Source organism: Mus caroli, unplaced genomic scaffold (genome assembly GCF_978045245.1).
Source record: "Mus caroli unplaced genomic scaffold, Mus_caroli_1 scaffold_2, whole genome shotgun sequence".
Taxonomy (NCBI): domain Eukaryota; kingdom Metazoa; phylum Chordata; class Mammalia; order Rodentia; family Muridae; genus Mus; species Mus caroli.
The window spans coordinates 54,106,156-54,132,362 of record NW_028227257.1 but is presented as its reverse complement, the minus strand read 5'-3'; the positions used below and the strand labels follow the sequence as shown (position 1 = coordinate 54,132,362).

The 26,207-nt window shown below is 40.8% G+C and overlaps 1 protein-coding gene across 1 annotated transcript in view; it reads right to left on the bottom strand.

Moving 5' to 3' along the window:
- Positions 1-26,207, bottom strand: part of Fam227b (family with sequence similarity 227 member B) — a 170,158-nt gene that overhangs the window by 11,074 nt on the left and 132,877 nt on the right. Inside the window, exons 12-13 of the mRNA XM_085834499.1 lie at positions 6,936-7,033; positions 3,341-3,506 (exon numbers count right to left, since the gene is read on the bottom strand). Coding sequence (XP_085690625.1) covers positions 3,341-3,506; positions 6,936-7,033 — 264 coding nt within the window. The remainder of the gene's footprint in view (positions 1-3,340; positions 3,507-6,935; positions 7,034-26,207) is intronic.

Sequence of the window (26,207 nt, the reverse complement as noted above, 5' to 3'; positions counted from 1 at the left end):
ACTGATGTAAACTGGGATTGTTACCCTTCCTTCCTTCCTTCCTTCCTTCCTTCCTTCCTTCCTTCCTTCCTTCCTTCCTTCCTCCCTTCCTTTCCTCCCTTCCCTCCCTCCCTCCCTCCTTCCCTCCCTTCCTTTTTCCCTCCCTTCCCTTCTTCCCTTCCCTCCCTCCCTCCCTCCTTTCCTTCCTTCCTTCCTTCCTTCCTTCCTTCCTTCCTTCCTTCCTTCCTTTCTTCCTTCCTTCCTTCCTTCCTTCCTTCCTCTTTTTCTTTCCTCTCTATATAGCACAGGCTGACTTGGAACTGGTATTGACCCCCCTTCCTCTGCCATGCTAAGATCACAGGCACATGCCACCATGACCAGTCATTTTATTATGCTTCTTGAATTAAAACCACATACCCAACCTGTTCCTAAGTTTCCAGGATGAGACTTTCTCCTGTTCATTCTTATCTTCTCCACTGAGACACTGAGAGACATAACTATCAGGTCTCAGGCCCTTCACATATATCTAGAAATGAGTGTGAGCTGCACTATAGGATTTCTGGTGGTTATATCAAAGCCAGTGCCTCTCAGGAACTTGTGAGTGGGTTTTTCCATCTCACAGCAGGAGCTCCTTGCCATTCCTCAGCCTTGGCCCTTACAGCCCAGCCTGGTGGTTTGTCCCGAATGCTCTCCACTCCCTACTCGCTTGTACTTTCCCATCTCTCTCACCACGTGCTGTCTCTTGCTACCCCCACCACTCCCTCCTTTCCTCTCGTTTCCCTAGTTCTGGCCATGCCTAGTCTGTTTTCTTCTCTCTCTGCTCTGGACTCTTTCACATGCCTCTAGCCATTTTCTCTCTTACCCACAATAAAAACCTTGACCCTAATGGGGTGGTCATGTTGGGAATTTCCTTTTTGCAAACATTCCTCTTTGTGTAGGTATAGTAACATGTTTATTACTTTAAAATTCAAAAACTGGCTAAGAAGTCAGAAATGACCCAATCTAACCACCCAAAGCACCTGAACTCTTCTATTTACCATCACAGTGACAATAGTTGGTGAATTGCTGTGTTTTGCATTTTTTAAAGGGAAAAAAAAACCCACCCCAGAACCTAAACTGTTTGTAACAAGAAAGGACCTCATATTACTGACAGTTTTCCAATTAATCCTGGCTGAAGGTAGCTGCAGTAAACATGCTCATCCTCGGGTTGGCCAAACAAAGCTCTTTTGTTCTGTAAGTTCTTGAAAAAACAATTTTCACCTCAAAAGTCCTCATCCTCCACTTTTAACTGACAGTTTCTAAAAGAAATTTGGCCAAGCCCTCAGGAAGTGAAGAATTGCTTCAAGTAAAAGTCATCTAAAGATAGAGTGGGACACACCCTTACCAAGAGCAAGATTTAAGACGTCACCTGTCCCTTACCTGATGATGGTTTCATGATCCTTCTGCTGCGACAGACAAGAGGCAAAGCTGTGGCCCTGGGATGTCACCAGAGTAACACAAACAGGCTTTCCCCTCAGAGCCAATGCTTCTTGCCGTCTTTACACTTCATTCTTTCCCCTTCTCCTGATCTCACCCTTCTGGGGACATTTTCTCAGGTCATCTTGAGACTGGGTCACATAGACAAATAGTCTTGCACGAAATGATGGAGAAGGAGCCGACTGGCCTGGAGTGCTAGTTCCATGGAGAATGGCAACCTGGAGACCCTCTTTCTCCTCTCAGATTAAGATCAAGGTCACCAGCTCAACACTGTGTTCTTCATCTTCGTGTCAAATATGGTCCTGATACTTCATGACATGGAAAAATACACACTTTAGTGTATATTGTACTAGTCTGTGCATAGGAAGCCTGCTCTATACCCTCTGAGCATGCCTCCATCCTTTAAGTCCAGTGAGTGGCAGCTTCCAGCCACTGAGGACACAGTGAGAATAGAGAGTGCTGAAGGAGCTGTGTGAGCATGGTTACAGAAAGACTGCCTCTTTAGTGGACCTGGTAAAATAGAGAATGGGCTCTCTGAAGGTGGGCTTGTGGCCATATTTCTAGCACATAACATATTACCCAGAATGTAATAGGTTTTCTGTCAATAATTGTTAAAACAACTGCAAGAAATGGCTTGGCTCCTGGACGTGGGTAATGAAGGCACACCCAGGTAAGAAGGCAGATGCAGACACTTAGTGAACATGAGCTGAAATAGCTAGACAATAATTAGACAAGTTTAGAATCCAAAGTGAGGAATGAGAGTTGAGACAAGAGCTCAGGGAAGGGTCATGACAAAAAACAAAAACAAAAACAAAAACAAAAACAAAAACAAAAACAAAAACAAAAAACAGGAGAGACTCCACAAAGACTTGTCTCAGCCCACGGCAAGACATTGGTCTTTCCCTGTACATGAAATTCTTCTTAGGAGCATGTTGCTAAAGGAACGACCAGATGGCTCAGACGATGAAAGAGCTTGCCACACAAGACTGATGACAGGTGGAGCATGGCTTGGCCACTTTCTTGTTTTTAAAAATATATAAAAGTATGTATATATATATATATATATATATATATATATATATATACATACATACATACATACACATATATATACATATATTATATATTTATATTGCTTTATTTATATTGCATTTTAAATACTATTACCAAACTATTGCTCCATTAATTAATATTAATCTTATTCAAATAGGTGATAGAATTTATAAATTTCCTTGTCACCTGAAAAGATAAAACCAAACAAACCACCAATGGTAATGTTCTGCACTACTGACAAACCACAGGAGCACAAGGATCTACCATTACCCCTCCATAGGAGCATATAAATGGAGGCCAGAGCTCAGTCAGGGTGTTCGTCTGTTGAGTATTTGTAAAGTGTAATCTTCTATTTTTAAAGATAGAAATAGATATCATAAAGAAGAATCTTGCACTCTCCCCTGGGTGCTAGACTCAGTCAGAGCTCCTCTTCATCTGCAGTGAGTCCTGAACCATGGTGGCTATTTTTCAAGTGCCTGAGACTCTCTTTGAGGAATCAGAAACCAATGACCAAAAATTATGACAAATGCTTGAACTAGCATGGAACAACAAAGCGGCAAGTTAGATTTTCAGGACACAGCATAACCAGGTCAGAAGGTCTGGACTTTCCTCACATGGGAGATCACAGTCGTGAAGCTAAAGGGGAAAACAGCTAGCTCAGCCAATTGTGCTGCCGAGGTAAACAAGGCACAAGTGAATGCTTCATGAGCTGTCGGTCAAAACACGTTGAAAAATTGGACAGAAAGAAAACGGTTTTTAGTGTCCTTGAAATTGATTGCCTTGAAGTAAAGCTTAGGAAGGATATGGCTCTCAGATAAAACTTAGGAAGGATATGGCTCTCGGAGTATCTTGGTGAACTTGCTTCCCTTCAGATTGTGAGTGACGGAAATACCTCCTAGCTCGTGCATCTTAAGATAGTATAGAATCAGTGGGCTCTGGCCTCCAAAGTCAAAGAGAACTTTGTGAAACTCTGGACCCAAGCTCCTATAGTGGGACTGCTGGAGAGAGGAAAAGCCACACGTCACTGACACTTCTCTGTTCATAATGAGCTGTAGATAAACTTACACGGTATCTATGAAGAAAACCCCAAGGGATGTATCAAAATACACAAAAGAAAATTCTATACAGCATCCCTTAAATGACTTATTCTTTTCACATGGGTGATTGTTTTGTCTGTACTATTTATGTCCCTTACATGAGTGCTGTGTCAGCAGGGGCCAGAAGGCAGAACTGGAACCCCTGGAAGTGAAGTTATAGAGGGTTTGAGTCATTGTGTGGGTCCTAAAAGCGGAACCCTGAAAGCAAGAGTGCCCCTAACCATCTCCCCAGTCCCTTCTTAATAAAAAGCATCCAGCAGCTCAGGCTACGAGTGCTTACAACAAATGGTCTTTCAGAATGCTGTTTTGTAATTTTGTCTATCTATCATCCATCTGTCTGTCTGTTCACTGATCCATCTATCATGCCTCATCTATTATTAATGTATTAGCTATTGTTAGATAATCAGTCTCATTACAACAAATATATTATTGTATCTTGCTTATAGTCATCCCTGACTATCACAATATCCTGATCCTCCCCAACTTCCAACTCAATGTTCCCTCCCTCTTCTGTTGTCCTATCACACACACACACACACACAGAGAGAGAGAGAGAGAGAGAGAGAGAGAGACAGACAGACAGACAGACAGACAGACAGACAGACACACAGACACACAGAGAAACACACACACAGAAACACAGAGACACAGAGAAACACACAGACACACACACAGAAACACACAGACACAAAGACACACAGAGAAACACACACACAGAAACACAGAGACACACAGAGAAACACACAGACACACACACAGAAACACACAGACACAAAGACACACAGAGAAACACACACACAGAAACACAGAGACACACAGAGAAACACACAGACACACACACAGAAACACAGAGACACACAGACACACAGAGAAACACACACATAGAAACACAGACACACAGACACCCATACACAGAAACACAGACACATAGACACACACACACACCTAGATCCCAAATGAAAGTGGGATTTTTTTCTTTCTTCCCTCTTTATTCACCTTCTTTGTTCTCCTCATCTCCTCCTTTTATAATTCCTCCTTAGCCCTATTCACTTTCATGCCCTATATAGGCATAAACACACATTTCTGTTTAAATCTAGAATCCACATGGAAGAGAAATGGGCAGCATTTGTCTTTCCAAGCAAGCCCCATGTGTTTGTGCCTAACACAATGCTTCCTTTGTAGCCTTTTGTTAAATGTCAAAGCTGAGTGTCAGTCAGTAGATTTTATTCAGTCTGAAAAACAGGAAAGAAGGGGGTGAGAGAAAGGGAGAAAAGGAGATAGACAGATAGAGAGACAGACAGACAGACAGATAGGTAAACACCCTTCAAAGTGATATACTGCTTCTAGCTGGATCCTATCACCTTCCACCACCCACGATTTTCCATCCTCCGACACCATCCCAGTCAGGGACAAGCCTGCAGCACTGGAGCCCTTGAGAACATCCCAGACCCAAGCATTGACTGAGATAGGAGCCCACCTCCACAGTAGGAGAAGCACCATGGTAGGCTCCAGGTTTTGGCTTTGGAAACTATAATAAAACCTTGCTATTTACTGTTTAACTTATGGCTCATCCTTTTCAAGTGGCAGTCAAGGATAAGCCCTAGGATGGAGTCAATGGCATAGAAAACTGCTTGTACTTCTAAGGTAGTTCTCTAGTGAACTCTGGGAATGGTTGGTTAGCCTTTTAGAAACCCCTCTGTCCCCAGTGCTTGTTGAGAAGTAGGTATGTAGTTTCTATTACATCTCTTCAGTTTTTCAGTCTGGCAGTCTGGCCATAAAAGAAAATGGTATGACATTACATCTGACCAGATAAACTCAAACTGATTTTGGTTTGGGACACAAAAACTTACTAAATACTTAAGGTAGGAAGAGATTTTACTAAATTAGATTGCTAAAACCCAGGAAATACATGAACATGTAAATGAAGAAAATTGATTTGATATGGACATAATTTCCACTCCTGAATAATGGTCAGACCCAATAAGATTTGTCAAGAAAGACTGTAACAGACTTAAAATCTGACTAGTATTTAAATAAAGAGATCAGATTTAGACTTTTAAGCCAATGAATGTATCAACTCTTGCCTAAAGCAACACAGTGCTGACTCACAGGGACTTGGGCTAGAAATGTCTTTCTTGATGGTCTCTGACAATTAGTCCTCTTTTCTGAAAATGCTGTCCTGCATACTCAGTATCATCTAAAGGATGAGGACCCTAGGAACAAGCCTTTAAGTCCACGAGGGACTTTATAATAGTTAATAAATAATATAGGGCCCCTGCATGCACAGAAGATGACATGCACAGAACATGATGCTTGCCCAACAGGTGGAGCTGTGAACAAAACTCCTGCGAAGACACTGTGTCTGCAGAGACTAAGCCTGCCTGATTACAACTTCAGTACTGGGGGACATTAAAATGTTGCAGGTAGGGCGCAGAGTGGAGGATTAGGGCACAGTGTGGGGAGTGGATGTGGGCTTAACTGCATTATCTCAGGCTAGCTTTAGCCCTCAGAACAGTCACACTTGACTATCTCTGTGTCAGAACTAACATGTGGTGAACAGATAAAATTCTTTTGGAATCTATTAACTTAGCAGCCACTAGCATCCATCAACCCCAAAGCTAAGAGTGTCATGGGATAGCATTTTGGGGCCTCTGGAAAATCTTCCCCATTTTATTGTACACACTCTCTGATGTACCCACCCATGCATTTTAAAATTACCTTGGTTCATGACTTTCTTTGTTTTTATAAAACAATAAAACTTCATGAAACTAACTCCACAATGGAACATGGAATTTGGGGTAATCTAAATCAAATCTGTGTTCTTAGCCACAGTCACTCAAAATGGCTGCACAATAAACTATCTCTTATTCCCTTAAAACTAAACAAAACAAACAAACCACAGAGGCGCTAAGCTGTGGTACTCAAGAAATGGCACCTCCAGTGTCGTCTTCTCCAGGACCACGCCTAAAACTGAGGACAGAACAACAGTAGCTCACATCCCTTTGGTTGCCTTGGGAACCATAACAGCCTCATGGAAGCCCTAGAGGGTGTCTTTGTATGTCAACCAAAGGAGGAGCCACAGCAGAGAACTGTGATGAAGAAAAGATAAGGGGTGTGGTTTTTGTTATTTTTAAACTGTCACTAGAGATGGTAGTATTGTCAGAAGAAAATAGAACATTTAAACTTATGATTAACAAATCTCTGATCATTAAATTATTTCTAAGATACACGCTGGGGATATGCTCATCAGAATTACTGTGTGAAGCCAGTGGATTTTACTGACACTGGCAACTGAACATAGGAAGGTCTTACAATGACGCCTGGGCTCACCTTGGTTGCTACTTTTGATGCTACGGACTCTTTCATGAGTATAGGCATTGCGTACGATCTTGGGTTCTTTAGAATATCCTCGATTTTCAAGTCTCTAACTAAAACAAAATAATAAGAGACTCTAATTGTTTCTTTCTTCACAAAGGCCACATTGATCTGCACTTTTGTCCCAGCAGTGCTTACCCTCGGTGTGATATGAGAGAGAGAGAGAGAGAGAGAGAGAGAGAGAGAGAGAGAGAGAGAGAGAGAGCACAGCACAGGAAGAGGCAGGGAGAGTGCTGCTAAAGTGGCTGCAGCAGAAGAAATGAATATTCTACCCCTGGCTTTATTAAGCTGGTGTTTAGAGTATGTTAAATTCATTAATTTATATTAAGGTCATTCTCGTGAAATCATTCAGTAAGCATGTAACAAGGGCTGAAAAAAGTTTCTCTTTTTAAATTGATTCTTGATGCATTACAAAAGGGGCTACTAGATATTGGCCTGAAATTCCAGAGGCAGGTAAGCATTTAATACTATCAGAGGTTAAAACAACTGGTAGCCAAGAACTGGCATTTGTCATTTGGAACAGATCCAAAGTAGCTTGGAGTTAGGATGGGCAACTGAGGAAAAAAATCAGACCAAGTTTTTAAACTTGCTTTTTGTTTTTTTTTTGTTTGTTTGTTTGTTTGTTTGTTTTGTTTTTGGTTTATTTTAACACAACTTATGTAACCCAGGCTAGGCTTCTCTGATTCTTAGCCTCAGGCATGCTGAGGTCACAATTTTGAGTGTTTCTTTAACACATGTCTGTGTGATGGCAGTTTCTGAAGGAGTGAGCGTTGAGGACTAAGTAAGCCTAGCTCCATACCCACGGCCCTCCATTGGATGCTTGCAATGCATAGCATCTGAGGGCGGTGTGGGAACTGCTGTTCGTAGAAAGTAGGAACCATGCAAAGAACCCAAACTGGGCAGATTTAGAACTCAGTGTAAAGGTCAGAGATAAATGAAGAAACGAGTAAAGGAATTGAAGAATAAAAATAGTCAAAGAAAAGTTACAAAATTTAAGAACTCTAGACATTCCCAATACACAGTATTGTTCATAAATGCCTGTTGGCTAGTCTCCCCTCTCCCACCGTTCTCTGATTTTATTTTAGGGAAAAAACATTTTAATTATGGTGTTTATGTACTCACTGTTTGCAGAATCTCTGAAAACTTGCGGAGATTAATTGAAAAGTCACAAAGACTGCATTTGATACAGTTTACGTCTTCAATGGTTTTCTTCTTCTTCTTCTTCTTCTTCTTCTTCTTCTTCTTCTTCTTCTTCTTCTTCTTCTTCTTCTTCTTCTTCTTCTTCTTCTTCTTCTTCTTCTTCTTCTTCTTTTTTAATTTGACCAGTGAAAAAATATGCCAGCCTTACTATGTGTGCACAGGGAAACTTTTTTCATTTACTTCTAGCCCAGTATTGTCCTTAAGAAGGACACTTGCACAGTGAGTCCTGTTACTCCCAGACGCTTGTGCAGCCTTTATTTTAGGAGCTCTTCTAGAATGCAAATGACCTTAGCTCAGTGACTCTAAAGCAAGGTCAAGCATCTCATTTGTATTAACGAAGCGAATGCATAAATTATTGAAACAGAAAAGACACTGGGGCTCATCACTAATATATTTTCTTTAGAAGAGATGTACTTTGAAGGAAAGCTCTTGGAAAGAGACTTTTGTCCAGTACTAAACTGTCAGGAAAATAAAGGAAAGAAAACTCAGGTGGCCATTAAGCAAACTGTGTGTGACGTGCAGAGTAAAGAATAAAATACACATGCAATTTCATCTCAGTAAAATAGGGACATATTGAGTATTTTGAAGAAAGTCTATGTGCTTATGAATATATTCTTATTATCTAATTAAAAATGATTTCTGCTCACCCTAGGTCCCAATATAGATTCCCTTCACACTCTGGGTCTCATTAGCTCAGCAGCTCAGCCGCTGCCTTATGTACGTATTAGAATTCAAGAGAGTTACCTTTGTCTTCCTATCTTTGTGTATCTGTTTCTCTTGTACGAAATTTATGGTTTGAATTGGCAAACTGAAGCACCATGGACTTTACAATGCTGGAAAGCACAGTCAGACTCCTTCCTGCAATGCTGCGTTACCATAGGGCATCTACTTGTACCTTCACAGAGAGACCACAGGGCTGAAATGCTTACAGCACTCATGCCTAGCTGTGAAGCGCTGCGTTTACAGAGGGTATCATTAGCATCCCTGAGTTTTGCCAATTCAACTAAATTTAGTAATCCAAGGACGTGAGGCTATCTGGTCATAAGGAGAGAGTTATATTTGCGCTACACTAGATGCCATTTTATCTTCTGCTGGAATCACAGAATCTGCTTCCCTCTCATTGCTGATTAGGAACTGCAATCTGCATCTCATTATTATCTTCATTATGGCTTAGATAAGTTTTAGATGCCAAAAATCAAGTAATTAGCTTTCTAAGTATTTCTTTTTTTTTTTATATTTTTATTACATATTTTCCTCAATTACATTTCCAATACTATCCCAAAAGTCCCCCATAGCGCCCCCCACTTCCCTACCCACCCATTCCCATTCTTTTGGCCCTGGCATTCCCCTATATTGGGGCATATAAAGTTTGCAAGTCCAATGGGCCTCTCTTTCCATTGATGGCCGACTAGGCCATCTTTCGATACATATGCAGCTAGAGACAAGAGCTCCAGGGTTCTGGTTAGTACATCATGTTGTTCCAACAATAGGGTTGCAGATCCCTTTAGCTCCTTGGGTACTTTCTCTAGCTTCTCCATTGGGAGCCCTGTGATACATCCAATAGCTGACTGTGAACATCCACTCCTGTGTTTGCTAGGCCCCGGCATCGTCTCACAAGAGACAGCTATATTTGGGTCCTTTCAGCAAAATCTTGCTAGTGTATGCAATGGTGTCAGCGTTTAGAAGCTGATTATGGGACGGATCCCTGGATACAGCAGTCTCTAAATGGTCCATCCTTTCATCACAGCTACGAACTTTGTAACTCCTTCCCTGGGTGTTTTGTTCCCAATTCTAAGAAGGTGCACAGTGTCCACACTTTGGTCTTCATTCTTCTTGAGTTTCATGCGTTTATCAAATTGTATCTTATATCTTGGTTATCCTAAGTTTTGGGCTAATATCCACTTATCAATGAATACATATTGTATGAGTTCTTTTGTGATTGTGTTACTTCACTCAAGATGATGCCCTCCAGGTCCATCCATTTGGCTAGGAATTTCATAAATTCATTCTTTTTAATAGCTGAGTAGTACTCCATTGTGTAAATGTACCATAATTTCTGTATCCATTCCTCTGTTGAGGGACATCTGGGTTCTTTCCAGCTTCTGGCTATTATAAATAGGGCTGCTATGAACATAGTGGAGCATGTGTCCTTTTTACCGGTTGGGACATCTTCTGGATATATGCCCAGGAGAGGTATTGCTGGATCCTCCGGTAGTACTATGTCCAATTTTCTGAGGAACCGCCAGACTGATTTCCAGAGTGGTTGTACAAGCTTGCAATCCCACCAACAATGGAGGAGTGTTCCTCTTTCTCCACATCCTCGCCAGCATCTGCTGTCACCTGAATTTTTGATCTTAGCCATTCTGACTGGTGTGAGGTGGAATCTCAGGGTTGTTTTGATTTGCATTTCCCTGATGATTAAGGATGTTGAACATTTTTTCAGGTGCTTCTCTGCCATTCGGTATTCCTCAGGTGAGAATTCTTTGTTCAGTTCTGAGCCCCATTTTTTAATGGGGTTATTTGACTTTCTGGAGTCCACCTTCTTGAGTTCTTTATATATATTGGATATTAGTCCCTTATCTGATTTAGGATAGGTGAAGATCCTTTCCCAATCTGTTGGTGGTTTTTTTGTCTTATTGATGGTGTCTTTAGCCTTGCAGAAGCTTTGTAGTTTCATGAGGTCCCACTTGTCAATTCTCGATCTTACAGCACAAGCCATTACTGTTCTATTCAGGAATTTTTCCCCTGTGCCCATATCTTCAAGGCTTTTCCCCACTTTCTCCTCTATAAGTTTCAGTGTCTCTGGTTTTATGTAAAGTTCCTTGATCCACTTAGACTTGACCTTAGTACAAGGAGATAGGAATGGATCGATTCGCATTCTTCTACATGTTAACAACCAGTTGTGCCAGCACCATTTGTTGAAAATGCTGTCTTTCTTCCACTGGATGTTTTTAGCTCCCTTGTCGAAGATCAAGTGACCATAGGTGTGTGGGTTCATTTCTGGGTCTTCAATTCTATTCCATTGGTCTATTTGTCTGTCACTATACCAGTACCATGCAGTTTTTATCACAATTGCTCTGTAGTAGAGCTTTAGGTCCGGCATGGTGATTCCACCAGAGGTTCTTTTATCCTTGAGAAGAGTTTTTGCTATCCTAGGTTTTTTGTTATTCCAGATGAATTTGCAGATTGCACTTTCTAATTCGTTGAAGAATTGAGTTGGAATTTTGATGGGGATTGCATTGAATCTGTAGATTGCTTTTGGCAAGATAGCCATTTTTACAATGTTGATCCTGCCAATCCATGAGCATGGGAGATCTTTCCATCTTCTGAGATCTTCTATAATTTCTTTCTTCAGAGACTTGAAGTTTTTATTATACAGATCTTTCACTTCCTTAGTTAGAGTCACGCCAAGATATTTTATATTATTTGTGACTATTGAGAAGGGTGTTGTTTCCCTAATTTCTTTCTCAGCCTGTTTATTCTTTGTGTAGAGAAAGGCCATTGATTTGTTTGAGTTAATTTTATATCCAGCTACTTCACCGAAGCTGTTTATCAGGCTTAGGAGTTCTCTGGTGGAATTTTTAGGGTCACTTAGATATACTATCATATCATCTGCAAAAAGTGATATTTTGACTTCATCTTTTCCAATTTGTATCCCTTTGATCTCCTTTTGTTGTCGAATTGCTCTGGCTAGGACTTCAAGTACAATGTTGAATAGGTATGGAGAAAGTGGACAGCCTTGTCTAGTCCCTGATTTTAGAGGGATTGCTTCCAGCTTCTCACCATTTACTTTGATGTTGGCTACTGGTTTGCTGTAGATTGCTTTCATCATGTTTAGGTATGGGCCTTGAATTCCTGATCTTTCCAAGACTTTTATCATGAATGGGTGTTGGATCTTGTCAAATGCTTTTTCCGCATCTAAGGAGATGACCATGTGGTTTTTGTCTTTGAGTTTGTTTATATACTGGATTACGTTGATGGATTTCCGTATATTGAACCATCCCTGCATCCCTGGGATGAAACCTACTTGGTCAGGATGGATGATTGTTTTGATGTGTTCTTGGATTCGGTTAGCAAGAACTTTATTGAGGATTTTTGCATCAATATTCATAAGGGATATTGGTCTGAAGTTTTCTATCTTTGTTGGGTCTTTTTGTGGTTTAGGTATCAGAGTAATTGTGGCTTCATAGAATGAGTTGGGTAGAGTACCTTCTGTTTCTATTTTGTGGAATAGTTTGTGAAGAACTGGGATTAGATCTTCTTTGAAGGTCTGATAGAACTCTGCACTAAACCCATCTGGTCCTGGGCTTTTTTTAGTTGGGAGACTATTAATGACTGCTTCTATTTCTTTGGGGGATATAGGGCTGTTTAGATCATTAACCTGATCTTGATTCAACTTTGGTACCTGGTATCTGTCTAGGAACTTGTCCATTTCATCCAGGTTCTCCAGTTTTGTTGAGTATAGCCTTTGGTAGAAGGATCTGATGGTGTTTTGGATGTCTTCAGGATCTGTTGTTATGTCTCCTTTTTCATTTCTGATTTTGTTAATTAGGATGCTTTCCCTGTGCCCTCTAGTGAGTCTGGCTAAGGGTTTATCTATCTTGTTGATTTTCTCAAAGAACCAGCTCCTTGATTGGTTGATTCTTTGAATAGTTTTTCTTGTTTCCACTTGGTTGATTTCACCCCTGAGTTTGATTATTTCCTGCCGTCTACTCCTCTTGGGTGAATTTGCTTCCTTTTGTTCTAGTGCTTTTAGGTGTGTTGTCAAGCTGCTAATGTGTGCTCTCTCTAGTTTCCTTTTGGAGGCACTCAGAGCTATGAGTTTTCCTCTTAGAAATGCTTTCATTGTGTCCCATAAGTTTGGGTATGTTGTGGCTTCATTTTCATTGAACTCTAAAAAGTCCTTAATTTCTTTCTTTATTCCTTCCTTGACCAAGGTATCATTGAGAAGAGTGTTGTTCAGTTTCCACGTGAAGGTTGGCTTTCTATTATTTATTTTGTTATTGAAGATCAGCTTTAGGCCATGGTGATCTGATAGGATGCATGGGACAATTTCAATATTTTTATATCTGTTGAGGCCTGCTTTGTGACCAATTATGTGGTCAATTTTGGAGAAGGTACCATGAGGTGCTGAGAATAAGGTATATCCTTTTGTTTTAGGATAGAATGTTCTGTAGATATCTGCCAGATCCATTTGATTCATAATTTCTCTTAGTTTCACTGTGTCCCTGTTTAGTTTCTGTTTCCATGATCTGTCCATTGGTGAAAGTGGTGTGTTGAAGTCTCCCACTATTATTGTATGAGGTGCAATGTGTGCTTTGAGCTTTACTAAAGTTTCTTTAATGAATGTGGCTGCCTTTGTATTTGGAGCATAGATATTCAGGATTGATAGTTCCTCTTGGAGGATTTTACCTTTGATGAGTATGAAGTGTCCCTCCCTGTCTTTTTTAATGACTTTGGGTTGGAAGTCAATCTTATCAGATATTAGAATGGCTACTCCAGCTTGTTTCTTCATGCCATTTGCTTGGAAAATTGTTTTCCAGCCTTTCATTCTGAGGTAGTGTCTATCCTTTTCTCTGAGATGAGTTTCCTGTAAGCAGCAAAATGTTGGGTCTTGTTTGTGTAGCCAGTTTGTTAGTCTATGTCTTTTTATCGGGGAGTTGAGTCCATTGATATTAAGAGATATTAAGGAAAAGTAATTGTTGTTTCCTGTTATTTTTGTTGTTAAAGTTGGCATTTTGTTCTTGTGGCTGTCTTCTTTTAGGTTTGTTGAGGGATTACCTTCTTGTTGTTTCTAGGGCGTGGTTCCTGTCCTTGTATTGGTTTTTTTCTGTTATTATCCTTTGAAGGGCTGGATTCGTGGAGAGATAATGTGTGAATTTGGTTTTGTCGTGGAATACTTTGGTTTCTCCATCTATGTTAATTGAGAGTTTGGCTGGGTATAGTAGCCTGGGCTGGAATTTGTGTTCTTTTAGTGTCTGTATAACATCCGTCCAGGATCTTCTGGCTTTCATAGTCTCTGGTGAAAAATCTGGTGTAATTCTGATAGGCTTGCCTTTATATGTTACTTGGCCTTTTTCTCTTACTGCTTTTAGTATTCTATCTTTATTTAGAGCATTTGTTGCTCTGATTATTATGTGTCGGGAGGTATTTCTTTTCTGGTCCAGTCTATTTGGAGTTCTGTAGGCTTCTTGTATGTTCATGGGCATCTCTTTCTTTAGATTTGGGAAGTTTTCTTCTATAATTTTGTTGAAGATGTTTGCTGGTCCTTTGAGTTGAAAATCTTCATTCTCATCCACTCCTATTATCCGTAGGTTTGGTCTTCTCATTGCGTCCTGTATTTCTTGGATGTTTTGAGCTAGGATCTTTTGCATTTTACATTTTCCTTGATTGTTGTGCCGATGTTCTCTATGGAATCTTCTGCACCTGAGATTCTCTCTTCCATCTCTTGTATTCTGTTGCTGATGCTCGTATCTATGGTTCCAGATTTCTTTCCTAGGGTTTCTATCTCCAGTGTTGCCTCATTTTGGGTTTTCTTTATTGTGTCTACTTCCCTTTTTAGGTCTAGTATGGTTTTGTTCATTTCCATCATCTGTTTGGATGTGTTTTCCTGTTTTTCTGTAAGGACTTCTACCTGTTTGATTATGTTATCCTGTTTTTCTTTAAGGATTTGTAACTCTTTAGCAGTGTTCTCCTGCAATTCTTTAAGGGATTTTTGTGCTTTCTCTTTATTGTCTTCTGCCTGTTTATCAGTGTTCTCCTGCATTTCTTTAAGTGTGTTATTAAAGTCCTTCTTGAAGTTCTCTATCATCATCAGGAGATATGCTTTTAAATCCGTGTCTAGCTTTTCCGGTGTGTTGGGGTGCCCTGGACTGGGCGAAGTGGGGGTGCTGGGTTCTGATGATGGTGAGTGGTCTTGGTTTCTGTTAGTAAGATTATTACGTTTACCTTTCGCCATCTGGTAATCTCTGGGGTTAGTTGTTATCGTTGTCACTGTTTAAAGATTGGAGCAGAAGCTGTGTTCCACTCACCAGCAGTCTCTAAATCCTGCGGCGGGGGTCGTGGGTAGCTGATGGTACCCCGGTGCTGGTCCAGCCGGAAGAGGCCTGTGGTCCTACACAGGCCGTTTTTCTGCTTCCCTAACTAATGCAGTCTCTGGTCCCGCGTGCAATTGGATTGGAGCAGAAGCTGTGTTCCACTCTCCAGAAGTCTTAAGATCCTGTGGTGGGTGTTGTGGGTAGCTGGTGAGTGTCAGCCGACCCTGCGCCCCAGCTGCCCCGGTGCTTTTCTGACTGGAAGAGGGTTGTGGCCCTATGTAGGCCGGATTTCTCTCTCCCCAACCAGAGCAGTCTCAGGTCCCGCGTGATTGGACTGGAGCAGAAGCTGTGTTCCACTCACCAGCAGTCCCAAAATCCTGCAGAGGGGGTCGTGGGTAGCTGGCGGGTTTCAGGCAACCCTGCGCTCCCGCTACCCCGGTGCTGATCTGGCCGGATGAGGCCTGTGGCCCTACTCAGGCCGGTTTCTGCTTCCCTAACTAATGCAGTCTCAGGTCCCGCGCAATTGGATTGGAGCAGAAGCTGTGTTCCACTCACCAGCAGTCCCAAAATCCTGCGGCGGGGGTCGTGGGTAGCTGGCGGGTGTCAGGCAACCCTGCGCTCCCGCTACCCTGGCGCTGATCCAGCCGGATGAGGCCTGTGGTCCTACTCAGGCCGGTTTCTGCTTCCCTAACTAATGCAGTCTCAGGTCCCGCGCAATTGGATTGGAGCAGAAGCTGTGCTCCACTCACCAGAAGTCTTAAGATCCTGTGGCGGGTGTTGTGGGTAGCTGGCGAGTGTCAGCAGACCCTGCGCCCCAGCTTCCCCGGTGCTTTTCTGACCGGAAGAGCCTAAGTATTTCTCTCTGTGTGTTTTTTATATAAGAATAAAGCAGCAGGGGCCTGAGAGAGAAAATAAAGTAAAAGTCTTCTAGGAGCCTAGCATTGAACTGCATTGTAAAATATAATACCTTCTTTTTTTTACACATTTTATTTTGAGAATTTCATGTATGAGTGCTGTTTTTGCATCATTTCTACCTTCCCTCATCCCTCCAACCCTTTTCACATACACCCCCTCCACATTATCTCAAAGTTGCGACCTCTTCTTTAACTATCATTGTGTATATGTGTATGTGTGTGCACATATGTACATATGTTCATATAGTACAACCGGCAGAGTTCATTTAGAAGAGCTTAGCAATAGAGAGACCAGGAACTTCAGAGACGTGGCTACCTAGGACAAGAAAGAGGGCCAGGTTGCTCTACAAACTGCCATTCTGTCTTCTCATGCAGGACTAAGGATTTTCCACTCTGTAGGGAGGAAATAAAGCCAAAGAGAATCCTAGGAAACCCCCATCACCACATATAACCCCAATCTAGCTACAAGAAAGCTCTCTGCTTGCTATAGGCTTGCAACCCAAGTAGGGGAGCCATCTAGAAGCTGCAGAGCAGTTTTGCTGTAGAGAAAGAATTCACTGAACACTGGTTAAAACCAGTCTGCTAGAAGTGGGAGTGGGTGGGTAGGGGAGTGGGTGGGGGAGCATGTGGGGGACTTTTGGGATAGCATTGGAAATGTAAATGAAATAAATACCCAATAAAAAATATGAAAAAACAAACAAAAAACCAGGCTGCTACAATTGAGCGCCCATCCTGACAGAGGACCTGCTGGCTGAGCTCCTACTGCTCTAGAGACTCAACCCTAATCGAGGAAATGAAGCACATCTGTAGTGAAATCTGCAAGATACTCTAGAAAGAGGTGTCATGAGAATCATATGCTGTGAAAAATGCTTCTTACCGAAAACAGTCTATAGATTCTATGCAATCCTCATCAAAATTCTAATGCCATTCTTCACAGAAATTGTTTGGAAGCAGAAAACACTACGGGTAACCAAAGAATCCTAAGCCAGAAACTACTACTGGAGGTATCACCATCACTGATTTAAAGACATCTCGGAGCCAGATTGACAAAGCTGGCATGTTACTGGCCTCAAACGGAATAGGAGACAAGTCTGTTCACCTATAGTTATTTATTTGACTGTAAACTGGACAATAAAAAGAAATTAAAAGAGGACGTAACTGGTCCTAGGTATGGTGAAGGAGGAGGTTTATTGTAGATAGGAGGGAGAATATAGCCAGAGGCGTCTGGAAGGGTCTAGAGTAGACATGACTGAGCCAGGCTATGTGAGTACAGGGGTTGGGAAGAGGAGAGAGCCAAGAGTCAAGAAGCCAGAAGAAAGTCAGCAGACCAAAGGGAAAAAGGACTGGCATAGCTAAAATGGCTGGGTTATATACAGGAGAGCAGCTGGGAAGGAGAGCTCAGGTCAGCCCACAGGGTTGAAATGTTTGGGGTATGGGGTGGGGTATGTCTGTTAGAAGGACTCTGAAACAGGTAGGGACAGAGGGATGCTGGGAGAACCATTATGTTAATAGGTACCTCAATTCCCAGGTTTTGAGACCTAACATAAACCACATACAAATATATTTATTCAATAAACTCTGACATTTCAAAAGGACATAAACATGTTCATCTCTTTTTGAAACTGCACTCAGGAAAAAGTATATAAATTTTAGTGGCCAGCTACTATTGACACCCATACAGGTTATACTTGTGAGAAATTCAGACTTTGTTACAAAATTAACAAGACATAAAAGAATAAGTTGGTTGCATCAGAAATGAATTTTTAAGATGAGAAAGGGGATGGATATTTGTAGGATGCAGTAATTAGAGAAATTTCACTTAATGATTTGGTTAGACTTTCAAGGGTTCAGACATGGAAACAATTAAGTCAGAGGAGTTTATATAGGAGTGAGGCAGGGTGATCAGGCATTTGACCAGGAGTGTAAGACCACCCTGGATGTAGCCAAGGGTTCCTTTGGTAATGCCTTTAAGGATGTGAAGAAAAAGAAGAGCAAAGAACATTAATGAGAGTGGTTGGGCTAGTGTCAGAAGATTTTTAAAATGTGTCAGGAAATAATGCATTGAATTCAAATCCTCAAGGGTGACTGAGAAAAATTGGTGGATGATTATGAATTTATTTAAATGCTATAGTTGCTGAACAAATGCTCTGAGTGATGTGGATTTATCCCTGAAGCAATAGAGTTGTTAATGAGTCTAATGTCTCAGAGTGTCCCAAGCTTCATTCCCCAGAGACTGCCCGGCAAAGGAAAAAGGTAGCATGGTGGGTTACAGGATGCTGAAAGCCATGCCTCTTACTCACTGTCATTTAAGAATTCAGAATATTTGACAGCTGAGAGTAGTCCTTTGTGTCAGCAACAGAAATGGACTGGCCTCACCACTTCAGCAGTGACAGAGACCTGAAGCCACAGGGCTGCCCAGCCACCTCTACTGTAGAGGAAACATACTGAGTTCATTCAAAACCTTGAAATTGTGAAATCAAAGTGATTAAAGGGTTTTCACTTTGGCAAGCTTCGTGTTATATGTTCTTTATATGTGTAAAATTTTTTTTTCATGTAAAGTGTATGTGTAAGGGTCAAAAGCAGGGAGAAACCCGAGTTTACTGTGCAGTCCCCTCTGTGTGAATGTTAGGTGGAGGGTGCTGTGGTTCACCCTATCATTTCCTCTTTGTCTACAGTCATTGTGTTCTAATGGGAACAATGCTAGCAGAGGCCTTAGTGACGCAGTGTGGGTCCCCTGCCCTTTCGCCATCATCTTCCCATCAGAATGTTTACTGTAAGTCAGACCTCTGAGCTGAACAAAGAGAAGGCATTTGATTCCATTATTTTAGAAAATAAATTATAGGCTCTCCAACTCTTTTCCATGGGTGGATTCTTGATACTCACCACTAACAATATGCCTTAAAATAAGCCCATATTCCAAGATCAAATTTGCAGAATTCATTTCTGCTTTTAATTAAACCAAGCTCCTTCTCACTGAATGAGAAATTAACAGTTAAAATGAGTGATTAGAATAAGAATGGGCTCTTGCAAGGCTGGTAATCCTAAATTCTTTTGATCTGGCTACCACTAAGCTGCTGCCCTGACTGTAGAGACTCACAGAATCCAGACTTAATGAAATCAATCACACCAGGGAAGGGGCACCACCAGAAGCTTCGTTTTCCACAAGACACCGAGGGGATTTATGGAGGGTTGGAATTAGTTGGTGCCTTGGTAAGACCTGTGTTTCCTAATGGTACTTCCTCGGGGACAAAGACTGAGCCCCACTTCAAGATTTAAGCACCAGTTTTACTTAGAACTAATTAGTGTCACTGTTTTATAGTGGAAAAGTGCATGGGAAAGAACAGAACGGCACACAGGACTGCTCTTTAAACATCAAATGGCAAACCAGGGAATCCTGGAAATACATTCCTACACACACACACACACACAAAATGGGTCTGGGGCCTTATAAATATACAGGTGTTAGCAATACTGTAGTGTGTGGAGCCACTGGGTGGGAAGAGCAGAATCTTTGTTTCCAATAATGTGACTTTAAATGGGTTTCTAGTTGTGAAATGAAAACATTGGCACTGGTCTCCTAAGATCCCCAGGAAGAGTAAATAAAATTACATTTGTGAGATGCTGGACAAAGCAGACCTTTGATTTGAGCACCGAAGAGGAAGTGGAGGGTGTGGGGGTCAGCGGGGAATGAGCGCCTATCAGAGAGGTTTGCTTCACCTTCCTCATCAAAGGGGAAGCAAACTTATCTTCAAAGCAGAGGACGGAGATTTGGAGAAGAGAATGGAACTAGTTTCCTCTCCTCTGTGGCAGGTAGTTTAAGAAACGAGGAGTTCATTTTGTTTCAAGTGTAAGGTACAGTTCTTTAGCCATCATAGCAGAAGTACTGACTGTACCTGTGTTTTCAAGGTTGAGAACCCACAGGGTTTTTATGTTTTACCCAGGAAGTCCAGCAGTGGGATGAACTTCCTAACACTGCAAACATATCTGACTCTACTTACTGATGTCTCAGTAAGTCATGGTGATTTAATCGACCATCTCTAATGGGAAAAGGCAAACATTGTGTTGGAAACATTGTCAATTGATGTGAGGAGACAGCACATTCAAGGCAGCTCTTAAAGAGCCTTTAATTGTAGTCTTGCTTACAGTGTCAGAGAGTTTCCATGGCGGGAAGCAGTGGGTACAGCGCTGGGAGCTGTAGCTGAGGGTGCTGCCGGCATCCTGATTCACAGGCAGCAGGCAGGAGAGAGAGAGAGAGAGAGAGAGAGAGAGAGAGAGAGAGAGAGAGAGAGAGAGAGAGAGAGAGAGAGAGAAGAAGAAGAAGAAGAAGAAGAAGAAGAAGAAGAAGAAGAAGAAGAAGAAGAAGAAGAAGAAGAAGAAGAAGAAGAAGAAGAAGAAGAAGAAGAAGAAGAAGAAGAAGAAGAAGAAGAAGAAGAAGAAGGGGCTTGGCTTGGAATTTTGAAACCTCTAGGGACACACGTACACTAACAAGGCCACACCTCCTAATCTCCAAACAACTCCACTAACTGGGGACCCCAAACATCTAAACATATGAGCCTTTGGGGGTCATTCTCATTGAAACCACCAGACTCATCTATATCCTCTACAGATTTTTATGTAATGCTTTGTGTACAATGCTATTGCAGGGCAAGCAAACCCCATGAGAATGATGGACATGGGTTATACTTGCTGTTTTTGGTTTTGAATACAAGGGGCTTTAACATATTATACATTTGTTCACTTCAGTAGGATAAATGAGAAAATTGAAGAAAAATTTAAAAATATATTAATATAATTCATAAAGGAGCAGAGTATTGGAATTGATAAGTACAATATCCGAAACTAAAAATTCTTCCAGTGTGTTTGATAGAAGAAGGCAGTTCAGCAAACTCAAGGCTGTACATAGAAAACACCCATAGAGAACTGAAGCACTTGGTATAGAAGAAGGCAGTTCAGCAAACTCAAGGCTGTACATAGAAAACACCCACAGAGAGCTGAAGAGCTTGGTATAAAGACTGTGGTAGGACTGAAATCCTGAAGGACACGAGGGATGGTTAGGGCTCAATAAGATTCCAGCACAGTTCCCAGGACCGACGGAAAATGACCACTGTCACATATAAGAAATATAACAAATTCCAAGGAGGGTAAAGTAAATATAAAGGCAACCAACCATACTTGCCTCACACTCAGATAGCTAGACTTTAGAGTGACGGGGAAAACCCCCGGAGAAAGAGAGACACAGCACTAATTTGCAGAGTGGAGTAAGAGCCTTCAACAAAGGTCACAGATTTATTTACTGTAAGCATCAACACAAAAGCCACGACAAGATTCACTGTAACACTACAAACATGTGTTCTACAAAAATAGCCTCTTTAAGTGAAAATCTAATACAAAGAAACCCAGATTCAAAGCAAAGTATGGAATAGGCCCCCGGAAAACTTCAGTGTATCATGAAACTTTACCACACTGTCTCCACAGACAAAGGCGCTCAGTGTATAAACACCACCAGCGTTCAGTCACCGCTCTCTGTGCAGCATGGACCCCTCGCCTGCTGCAACCCTGGCAGTCGCTCTCTGTACCTGGAAGCTTTGCTTTCCTGAGTGTGATAAACAGATAAACAGTCCCATGCAGTCTATAGCCCTCTATGGTCCATTTAATTTAGCAATACCCTGGGACTGCAGTTACAGACAGTTGTGAGCCTCTCTATTGGTGCTGGGGATTGAATCTTAGTCCTCTGGAAGAGCCAGTGCTCTTAACTGCTCAACTATCAGCACGCCAGCCCCTTGGATATGTTTCTCATTCTGCTGTAGTAATTCTTTGAGCGAATGACTATAGTTGGTAAGCCTTTGAATTTATTATTTGCTTGAAGATATTTCAGCTTCATCTGAATGACAGTTTGATGTCATTTTCATTAATATTTTGACTCTCCTTTAAAAAACACCACACTGCTTCCTGACAACATATCATGTGTGACTAGATATTCTTAAGAAGTAATTTGCTGTAACTTCTAACTTCTGAGATGTTCAACATTTGCTCTCTATTGTAAGAGAGCAGACATTTCAGTGCCATGGAGATCTTTATTGATTCAGCTTGGCCCTTGGCTGGTCATGCCAATCTAACTGTTTCAGTTTTGCTCGATTTTGTAAAATCTCGTTTCCTTCCTTTCCACCCTTTTCTCTTCCTGGAGCGATGGCACGGCATGCTACCTGAGACTGAACTCCCATGTGGGTATACTTCTTTATGTATTTGTCTGTATCTTCTGCCTCTCAGTATTTTCGTTCAATGGGGTGACATTCAAAAATCCTTGCTCTTTTGTCTAGTTGCAAAAACGCTTTTACCTAGTGACTCTACCAAGTTGTTTACTTGTCCATAACATAATGATTCCTAAGAACTAGTTTTGACACAATTTCTTTATTAGTATGAGCTTTTAAAAATGTTTTAACATAATTTCAAATAAACTCTATATAAGTAAGTATTATGCTGTTGTGTTTTGTTTTGTTTTGTTTGTTTTCCTTTCTGGGAATAGAGTGGGGTAAGGAAGGTAGGGTGGCACTTAGCATTAAAGTTCATAGTCGCATATATATTTGAAAGCAGGCAGTGAATATCACTTCAATAAACAAATGCAGAAATTCTGGCAATGTTTTGGACATTTTATATCACATTCAAACAGTGATTACAAGAGCCAGCTTCATTCATCTTCATGCCCTCTCCTCCTCCTCACCTGTATTAACTCACGGTCAAGTTTGGTATTGCAAATTATTGGCATGTCTCTTTTGAGGAAGGTAGTCTTTCAGTGGGCTTCTCCCCACAGCTAGAGGGTTTCTCCACGGTGTTCTCTGCATGTGGCCCAGGGCATGGTTTGAGGTCATTACATGCTAACATGCTTCCCTCTTGAGGGGGTGGGTCCACTACAGTCACTCTACCTCTGTCATCAAAATGATCTGTATTGAAGACAATGGGGCTTGGAACTCAGACTCCACACTGGCTTCCCACGTAGATAAGTTAATTTATTGCAAACTTTACTATCTGAATTCTTTTCTGCTTTGATTCCTCATGTAGAAAATGAAGACAAATGGGTAGCCATACTGTTTTTTCTATCTATCTATCTATCTATCTATCTATCTATCTATCTATCTATCTATCCATCCATCCATCTATCCATCATCTATATTTCTTTCTCATTTCATGAATAAAGATTTTAAAAGAGTAGCAACTTAGGAAGAGTACATTATACTTAGAACATTATCCAGCATGCATTAATTGCTCTATAAATATCATGCAGAAACAAGACTCGTGTTAGAGTCATGTCCCTGTTTCTTACTACATTCACTGTGGTGTTCTCTCTTTCCTAGGTTTATTGTGGCCATCTCTCATCCTGTTGAATCTCCTCCCAGGCTCCCTGCCCCCAGGTGGCTCCTGTTCAGCAGCGCCTCTACTGCTGCCTTAGAAGGAGCTACCCTTGGCATGCTTGGGCTTCCCTTGGGTTTTCCTTTTCATACCTAGTCCCGCACTTTTTAGATTTCTTCAATGGTAAATTAGTAGTTTATTACTCTTTTTATCTATGATAGATACAAAGAGGCTAAGTAATTTGCAAGTGTCCCATAATTATGAACAGTAATTCAAATGTGTGACTGTCTGGCTGTGCTTTATCTGGCTAGGCCCTTTTTTCACAGATAACCCATTCCTAAGGAGAGGACTATGTGTGCATTTTTTCCCTTTGCCAGTAGTTCTCAACGCCTTTTCAATTTTTTTTTTTACTTCTTTTTTCAGTACATGAACTTTGCTGTCTCTTCATCCCCACAGTGCTTTGCATGTGTTATCCAGTTTTAGGCCTCTCAGAAACAGACTGTTGCTTAGAGTGACTCACTTTCCATGTTTAGTTTCCAAGCTTTCTCATTGTGAGAAACAGGTTTTCAAGTGTCAACGTGCATTGAACGATGACCCGTACCAACCTTCCTTCCATAAACTTTCCTCTTACCATGGAACAAACAAATAAACAAACAATTTTCCAAGTTAGACTACACAAAAACTCTTTAAAATTTTGGATAAAGGACTAAATTACCAGAAGTTGCATCATTACGAGTTATTATTTGAGATTTGTTTGCCTTCTATAATATGCAGTGGAATATTGATTATAATAGAAAACAGATTGTCTTTTTCAAAAAGGCTGAAAAAGGACAAATTATAAAACTAAGACTATAAGAATAGAAGACTATTCTAAGGATATAGGAATAACTTAAGGAAGTCCCTAAAATCCTGAAAAGTATGGATATGATAGAAAAAAATACACTCATGTGTGGTATGTGTGTGTGTGTGAGAGAGAGAGAGACAGAGAGAGACACAGAGACACACACATGAGAGAGAGAGAGAGAGAGAGAGAGAGAGAGAGAGCAGAATTTTAAAATGCAGAGGAAAGGAGGACATAAACTTGCTGAGCAGTAACAATGAAGACTGCTAGCCTTTGTAAATATTTGGTATCACAAATACATGCCAGAACTTAAATTATATCTAGAATATCAAGGGAATAGAAAACAGAAAAAAAGATAGCCTCTCAGTTTAGAAGACACAAGCTAAGTCGAAGGCCATGAGAACTCAATAAAAGTTTATTAAGTTCAAATATGAAATGTTGTAGATAATGGTAAAGTAGCTCAGACATTTTACATATTGTACCTTTGAATAATTACTTTTTTGAAGAAAAATAAAAACAGTGATATTTTCATATTTTTGAGTCTGTTATTTGTTTTTTATATTTGATATTTGCTTTAGAAATAAACTATATCAGTATACCATGATATATCAGCTTGCTAAGTGGAGTAGAATGGAATATAAGGAATGGGAAATGCAAGGAAAACAGGGGAAGAATGCAGCATAGAGAAATATTATTTTAATTAGTCTGTAACTGAACTCTTTAGTTATATTAAAAACTAGAATTATTGACTTGAATTTTACTAATCCAAGGCATAAATAACATGATGGATATTACTGCAAATGCTTCATTGTAAAGCATTTACATATACTAAAGTTTTATGTACTAGGGTCTCTCGGTTTGGGTCCATTTCAGCCTCTTCTTTAACCCATCTCCATTCTTTTGTGACTCTTCTAGAACCCCAGAGCTACTCTCTACCAGGGACTTACATTGTCCAGACTAGGTTGATATTCAGGGACCTTACAACAACCATACTTGGCTAGCATTCAGAGTGGGTAACAACAACAATAACAACAAACCCAAACAACAACAACAACAACAAAACAGCACTCACCGAACAAAGACAAGACCTGATGTCTACACCAAGAAACACCTCAAATATAATTCCAGATGTCTAGATCCCACTGCAAAAACACAAACATGAACACCCAAGACAATACACTTTCTCCAGAAGCCAGCAGCCCAATTCCAACAGGCTCTGAGAAAAGCAATTCAGCTGGAGCACCAGCCAAGGACTTCAAAATAGCAACTGTGAATATATATAGCAGGTCCTTAATGAGGATCTGAATAAATGCCTTAATGAAGACCATGAAAACACAAACAGTTGAGTGAAACAATGAAAATAATTTACAGAAATAGAATTTAACAAAGAAGTGAAATCGCTAAAGAAAACACAGGCTGGAATAAAGATGGAAGAAAAAAAGTCAACACAGTCCCTAGAGGCAAGCCTCCTGAACAGACCAGAGGAAACAGAAGAGAGACTTTCAAGTCTTGAAGATAAGGTAGACGTAGTGGATAGCTCAGTCAAAGAAAATGTTAATTCTAAAAGTATTCAGACACAAAAGATCCAGGAAATAGAGGAAACTTTGAAAAGACCAAATCTACAAAAATAGAGAAAGAGGAAGACAACAAAATCCAGGTCAAAGGCGCAGAGAATACTTAAAACAAAATTGTAGAAGGAAATTACCCCAATCTAAAGAAGGAGGTTCCTATTAGGGTACAGTAAGCATGCAGAGCCCCCAAACAGGACCAGAAGAGAAATTCCCTGTGATGCATAATAATCAAGATGCTAAATATACAGAATAAAGAAAGGATACTAAAAGCTGCCAGTGAAAAAGACCAAGTCATCTTTAACTGCAGGCCCATGGTGCTT